Here is a 7,500-nt window from a genome sequence, read left to right as displayed (position 1 = left end):
TGAAAACGAGAGGTAACCCTCAATGTATTACTTCCTGGTTAAATTTTATAAATAAATAAAATAAATAAACGAGGAGACCGCCAGGTCGCGGGTCTTACCGTCATTCTGGTCGCTGTGTCGCCTCCTAGACATGGCGCCGTTTTCCTCCTCTCCTGTGGATGGAAACCGTTACTGGCAGCTGCACGCGGAACCTTCCTGTTGTGAGCGCGAGACAACTCACTGGGGGCGGCACTGACTGCAACAAGGCGAGATGAAGGAAAACGAAACACTCTCTGCTCTTGCGGACACTGCGAGAGCGCGCGCTCACTCTCAGACCCTCCCTGGTTGGTCAGTCGAGTACTCAAGCAAACATGCGCTTACGACGGAAGCGTCGGGAGAGCGCGCGCCCCTGAACCAGCACGCTCGTTGTCTCGGAGGTAGCAACGGAAACAAATGAGACAGGCTCTTTCCGGTTACCAGAGAGTAATTGAAGGGTCTTGTGGGAGACGCTCTTGCCACCCGCCGCTTAGGTATCTATGGCTCTGGAGGGCGTCAGCTTCCGGGAGGACTGCACGTTAATAAGGGAGTGTATGCAAAGTGCGCGGTATGAACATTGGCACGTGTTCCTGAGCGGACAGCGGCATGGACACATCCCATACATTCACTCCAGCTCTGTAGTGTGATAATTATCCAGGCTGCTTTTTATTAACACCTGCATCATATCTACGCTGATTGGCGAGCAGCCAATACAATAGCAGGACTGCATGATAACTGCTGTGTAAGCACAAGGGTCGGTATGGAAGGGGTTACACTGCGGAGCGACCACCGCTTAGTGGCTCGCGCTCCTCTCTGGTATCTCACAGGTTAATACGGTGAGGAGCGGCTTACTGTACAGATACGATTCACTGAGTGCAACTTGAATAGAAGTGAGTGCTTTGACTGCCCATTAACTTGAGTTTCACTATATTGATTGGGGGGGGGGGGGGTTACACTTGAATGAAGTCACACTTATTGAAAGCACTAGGTTTTCATTGTCATTTTTGGGCAAAGCCTGCAAATTGAAAGCAATTAAGATTTTTTTTTCTTTGATAAATCTAGATATATAGCTCTTCCCCTGCTTGGAAGCACCATCATTGTATAGCTGTATCTTTAAAGCAAGGCTGTGAAAGGCAGCTGATCCCTGAGTTATTGGACTTCCTGTGGGAAGGGCACTGGTATGCTTCATTCAGGTTTATGTAAAAAGGGCTGAGAAGCTGATATTACATTTCCCAAGCTGTGATACCATCGCAGCCCTGCACGGCACTTTCAGCACCACAAGTAATTATATTAACTGAACAACTACTGCTGAGGAAAGTAATTAAAAGGGCACAGAAACTTGTGTACAGTATAGTAAGTGATGCTGGGAACACTATTTAAACTAAGTCAAACATTGTTCTTCCTTCTTTTTTTTTAACATGATCAGAGCTCTTTTGTGCTTGTACTGTATGTGTGTGTATATATATAATATATATATATATATATATATATTTATATATCAGAAAATAGCCGTGTTAGTCCAGTTGCGATAGTGCAGAATAAATGAGTTCTTCAGTATTAGGCGATACCTTTTTTATTGGACTAACAATTTATGTCATAGGACAAGCTTTCGAGAGTTATCCTCTCTTCTTCAGGTCAAGCAATACTGATATACAAAGGTTTCAATGGCTAAAACAGTGTATAGAGAGAGAAGAAAAAAAACAGCAGATATTTACTGTAGATACGGTAGGGTGTTAAATGTGTTTGAAGCCAGGGAACGGTGTCTAGAAGGCATACAAAAATAATCAAAGATCTGCAACCCTGACAGAGCATGCAACAACGATTTTAAAGACATGGATAATGGCACAAAGCCGTGCAGCTGCAAACTCTGCAAACATATTTGCCAAGATCCCACAGCCAGTCACAACCATAGAACATTCAATGTTAAAGGATCATACGGCTGCACATCCAGGAATATAGTGTATATGATTCAATGCAACAAATGTGACCAAGTTTGCTACATTGGGGAAACCAGCCAAAAACTACAAGGAAGAATGAATATGCACGGACACTCCATACTCCATCACGAAGAAGGAAGATACTGCTCACCTGTGGGACATCACTTCTCACAACCAGATCATTCCATAAATTATTTAAAAATCTAAATCCTCAATGGAATGTTTAAACGTACCCAAGAACGGAAAACATTTGAACTCAGAATGATAAGACTCTTTGACACCAAAACCAAAGGACTTAATGCGGACATGGGTTTTCTCACACCCTATCAAAATTGCTTGTAATTATTCTGCTTGCCTCTATTCTTATTCACACTTTCTCTCTCCCCCCCTGTATCCCTACCCCTCCCCACCTTTCTTTGACACCGTTCCCTGGCTTCAAACACATTTAACACCCTACCTTATCTACAGTAAATATCTGCTGTTTTTTTTTCCCCCTCTCTCTACACTGTTTAGCCATTGAAACCTTTGTATATCAGTATTGCTTGACCTGAAGAAGAGAGGATAACTCTCGAAAGCTTGTCATATATATATATATATATCTCATACGATACCGGTTGCAACACGACATCAAGGGACAGCACGCAGGTAAGTAAATCATGAATTTTCTATATTTGATAGAAGACACAAAAACCGTGGGAAAGGTCCCACTGGGGGAACGAAACGTCGGTTTTTGTGTTGCAACCGGTATCGTATGGTCATGATTTACTTACCTGCGTGCTGTCCCTTGATGTCGTGTTGCAACCGGTATCGTATGGTCTGTTATTGCTTTATGGGATAAGCACCAAAACTTATTTACTTGCATATGGTGTGCTGGCTGTGCATTGGATTCTATATATGCAGATGAGCATACAGTTGTATTTACATTTGCATATTTGCTTTGCTGTGGAGGGATTTTGTCACTTTTTTTACTCACCATAACTTAACTCAGTATTATGGTTGGCCCATCCTTTAGCTTCTTTGCATACCCAGTTAATCAACCCCACACTGATGAGACCCATTAAGGTCGAAACAGCTGTTTGTGGGTGGTTTTCTGGGTATGCACCTTAACCCTGGCTGTGCTCAAAGCTGTGACCATGCAGCAAGCTTAAGCCTATAGGGAACCATGTTAAAAATGGTTTTGGAAGCAAAAAGTGGCACTGCTTGCTCATTTGCATGTCATTTCCCAGAATCCCTTGCTGCAGTGGAAGTGCTGTGTGCTGGGTGATAATGGGGAAAGGCGGGGTTGCAGACCTGCCTAAGACGTGTGTGTGTGTGTGTGTGTGTGTGTGTGTGTGTGTGTGTGTGTATATATTTATTATATATATATATATATATATTTTTTTTAATCCTTTACTTGACTAATGCCAGTCTCTCTGGACTAGGGGGGCGAAGTGTGCCTTAAAATTCTGTGGTACTTCTCAATGGCCTTGAGTATTCTGATTGACCCACCAACCCTTTGATTATCTTCTTGTTCTTTTGTAATATAAGGCTAATTCAAAATGTCCCTGTCTTCCTGTTGCAATAGGTCAGCGATGTCCTCTTCTTCTCCAAGAGAATCCCGCAGTGAACTGGACTCCTGTGACCTTAGATTCCTCAATGTAGACTTGAAGGGGTCTGGTGCATTCACTCCAGAGAGCACCTTAAAAGCTGAATTAGACGCTTGCACGAGAAAGAAGTACCCGTTTGCAAAAAAGAAGGTATGTGTTGTGGAGGTGCATCCATTCTGTCTGGTCCCTGCCCTGTGGAGCTTACAATCTATGTTTTTAGCGCCACAGGGAGATAAAGTGACTTGCCCAAGGTCACCAGGTTCCCCTGCTTCAAACTCTGTGCCGGTGTCTTTACTCACTGAGCCACTCCTTCTCACATATAGACCTAGGCAAAGTTTCACCGGTTCATGTGAATTAAATAAAACAATAAATCTGCAAACTGTTTCAAACATTTATTTTTCCATTTTAATGCAAGCGAGAGTTTTTGAACTTGGCCTTTGTTAAATTGCTAAGTAACATAGTGGCACTTGACTTTAATTTTTTGGGGTCTGAGTGCATTTTTTGTGGAAGTCTTCTCTCTTTGTGCTTATGTCATTTAACCACTTCCCTATGCACCCCCACCCATCAATTATTATCCCCTTATTAGATTAAAGCTGTAGCAGTAGTACACCACTCTTTTTTTTTAATTTATTTTTTTCTATATGGAATTGTCCCTTATTTCGTTGACTTGTCCCGTTGTCCCAGAAAGGTCTGCCGGGATGCATAATTTTCACGTATTTTAGTGTCTTGACGTGAAATGTCTGAACTTAAAATTGCTGAAATGAAATCAGTCAAACACGTAGTAGGTTTCTACTTGATTGTAATAGTTACCTTTTCAGATGCCGCCTTACTAAATTATTAAAATTATAATGTTAGGACACTGCCTGGTTATCTCACTATATATACCATGATACCCACCCCTATAGGCGTTACTTTTTTTCTCCCACCGCTACTGGTGAGTTCAGTGCGTGCCTTTCCCTGCACTGGGGGCGTTAGATTTTCAGGTGGGGGGAGGGAGGGGGGGTGCGGCTGTTATAGAGGTCCCACACTCTTCCCCCCCAGTCATTTAAATGAAATGCCGGGGACCGAGCGAGGCCTCTATAACATACTTACCTTCCCTTCCAACGACGCATCGTCATGGTAACCCGGCGTCAAATGATGCCACGGGATCATGTGATGTCATGTTATCATGGCAACATGTCATATGACCCCGCACGTCATTTGATGCTGGGCCGAGTGGGGGGGAAGGGGACGCGAGGCGCAGAGGAGAGAAAGCAGGTTTTAGCACGGGGGAAAGTTTGTGCATCCTAGGGGAATCCTTGATGGAGAGGGATTTAGGAGTGCTTGTAGACAGCAGGCTTGGCAATAGTGCACAAAGTCATGCAGTAGCTGCAAAGGCAAACACGATCTTATCTTGCATCAAACGGGCAATGGTTTGAAGGGAAGTAAACATAATTATTTCTGCCCCTTTTTATAAAGCATTAGTAAGACCACACCTTGAATATGGAGTACAATTTTGGGCACCAATCCTAAGAAAATACATTATGGAACTAGAGAGAGTGCAGAGAAGAGCCACCAAATTAATAAAGGGGATGGACAATCTAATTTTATGAGGGGAGGCTAGCTAAATTAGATTTATTTACATTAGAAAAGAGGCGTCTAAGAGGGGATATGATAACTGTATACAAATATATTTCGGGACAATACAAGGAGCTTTCAAAAGAACTATTCATCCCACGGACAGTACAAAGGACTCAGGGCCATACCTTAATTTTGGAGGAAAGGAGATTCACCAGCAACAAAGGAAAGGGTTCTTTACAGTAAGGGCAATTAAAATGTGGAATTCATTACCCATGGAGACTGATGGCAGATACAGTAGATTGGTTAAAAAAAAAAGTTGGACATCTTTTTATAAAGGGAAAGTATACAGGGATATACCAAATAAGTAAACATGGGAAGGATGTTGATCCAGGGATTAATATGATTCCAAGAATTGGCAAACATACAGGACACCTACAAGCTCATATTGAACCCCGTAAAACAAATATAATCACTGCGCTTCTCCATGTAAAGAGCATGCAGCTAGTGAAGGAAATGGCCATACAAATGTGCAAAACAGAAAGTGAATCCCTGCGCTTCTCCCATAGGGATAGCAATCAATGGGGAATATATATATATATATGTATGGTGTAAATACCTATAAGAAAAAAGGAGACTTTTGGTATACATCCTTTGATCAAATAATGCCAAGCCTGCTAACCACGTCAAGGTAAGTCTCTTTAGCAGGTCCCTACGCTAAATGCATACTAGTGTTATGTGAAATAAGCCCAGAAGGGGTTAAAATATCAAAGCATATGCTTGTATAACCTAGTGCAATTAAAAACTGGTATATACCAGTACAGATACTCACATGTAAGTGAAGTGGAATAAGGGGACCTTGCTTGCAGCACGCTCCTAGAGGGCAACACTACTATGGTGTAATTGAATATATTTAGCCAATCACCTGCAACTGCTTATTGAGCAGTTTGTGGCAGGCCAGCCCCTCCTCTTCTAGGTATATAATCTCCTAGCAAGGTCCCCTTATTCCACTTCACTTACATGTGAGTATCTGTACTGGTATATACCAGTTTTTAATTGCACTAGGTTATACAAGCATATGCTTTGATATTTTAACCCTTTCTGGGCTTATTTCACATAACACTAGTATGCATTTAGCGTAGGGACCTGCTAAAGAGACTTACCTTGACGTGGTTAGCAGGCTTGGCATTATTTGATCAAAGGATGTATACCAAAAGTCTCCTTTTTTCTTATAGGTATTTACACCATACATATATATATATATATATATATTCCCCATTGATTGCTATCCCTATGGGAGAAGCGCAGGGATTCACTTTCTGTTTTGCTCATATTGAACCCCCAAAATAATCACAACATATATATAAGCATATAAGTGTCACAGAGGAGTGCTACAGAGCATGGCAATATATTTTTAATACCAGAGACAGAACATAAAACACATGTACATATATATTTAGGCACTGTACCGTGTATGAGTTTCACTGGATGTGCACTGAGCTCTGTCTTTGTTTTTTGTTCTGTCTCTGGTTTTAAATATATATATTGCCATGCTCAGAAGCACTCCTCTGTGACACTTATATGCTTATATATATGTTGTGGATATTTTGGGGTTTCAATATGAGCTTGTAGGTGTCCTGTATGTTTTACAATTCTTGTTCAGCTAGTCTTAGCTGATTGGAGGGTGGCAACCTCCTACCTAATTGAAGCTCACGCCTCCCACATTTAAATGGTTAAAAGCTCACTCCATCGCATCTCCCACTCTCAGTGGAACTTGCTTGCAGTATGATTGTGACAAATCTAATATAGAGTGCTTTTCCTGGTAATGTACAGGTTAATAAAAGCTTCAATCAGACTTAGAACTATGCAACTAATTTTGACAGATTTATTATAAATCATTCTTCCTGGTAATGCACAGGTTATTAAGAATTTATATTAGTGTTAGGGACCCTTGAGATGTGGTCTGCCGTGTAGTGGCTCGGGATTACAACAATTTGGCCAAAATGTTAAACTAAAAGACCATTTTATTTAATAGATATCTATACATATATTTAGGCACTGTACTGTGTATGAGTTTCTCTGGATGTGCACTGAGCTCTGTCTGTGTTTTATGTTCTGTCTCTGGTTTCCAAGAATTGGCAGTCAGGAAGGAATTTATTTTTCCCTTTGAGATATCATTGGATGATATGTCAATGAAGTTTTTTGTTTGCCTTCCTCTGGATCAATATACTGCAAGTACAAATATAAGAAAGTATCTGTTGTCCATGTATTGATAGGTCGAAATTTGATGACATATTAAAAGCTGGCATTTGTTTATAATCTGCTTGACTGGCAGTGGAAGCTCATGAATATTCATGAGTAATCCTGAACTGACATGTGCTAGAGGGAGGGCAGGGCTGACAAAG

The 7,500-nt window shown here is 41.5% G+C and overlaps 2 protein-coding genes across 11 annotated transcripts in view; one reads left to right on the top strand and one right to left on the bottom strand.

Annotated features, from left to right (window-relative positions):
* Positions 1–466, bottom strand: part of NCBP1 (nuclear cap binding protein subunit 1) — a 61,815-nt gene extending 61,349 nt beyond the window's left edge. Inside the window, exon 1 of the mRNA XM_075603141.1 lies at positions 99–466. Coding sequence (XP_075459256.1) covers positions 99–132 — 34 coding nt within the window. The 5' untranslated portion in view covers positions 133–466. The remainder of the gene's footprint in view (positions 1–98) is intronic.
* The window catches only part of TSTD2 (thiosulfate sulfurtransferase like domain containing 2), a 108,751-nt gene continuing 101,524 nt past the window's right edge, over positions 274–7,500 (top strand). The window contains exons 1-2 of one of the 10 annotated variants that reach the window (XR_012802046.1): positions 274–509; positions 3,517–3,688. Coding sequence is in view for 9 of the 10 variants with exons in the window: in XM_075603208.1 (XP_075459323.1) it covers positions 433–509; positions 3,517–3,688 (249 nt within the window). In the remaining variant the exon portion in view is untranslated. The other 9 variants (XM_075603208.1, XM_075603165.1, XM_075603170.1 and 6 more) reach the window with 9 other exon arrangements.

The sequence above is a fragment of the Ascaphus truei genome, chromosome 1 (assembly GCF_040206685.1).
Source record: "Ascaphus truei isolate aAscTru1 chromosome 1, aAscTru1.hap1, whole genome shotgun sequence".
Taxonomy (NCBI): Eukaryota; Metazoa; Chordata; class Amphibia; order Anura; family Ascaphidae; genus Ascaphus; species Ascaphus truei.
This window is presented reverse-complemented; position numbering and strand designations above follow the sequence as displayed.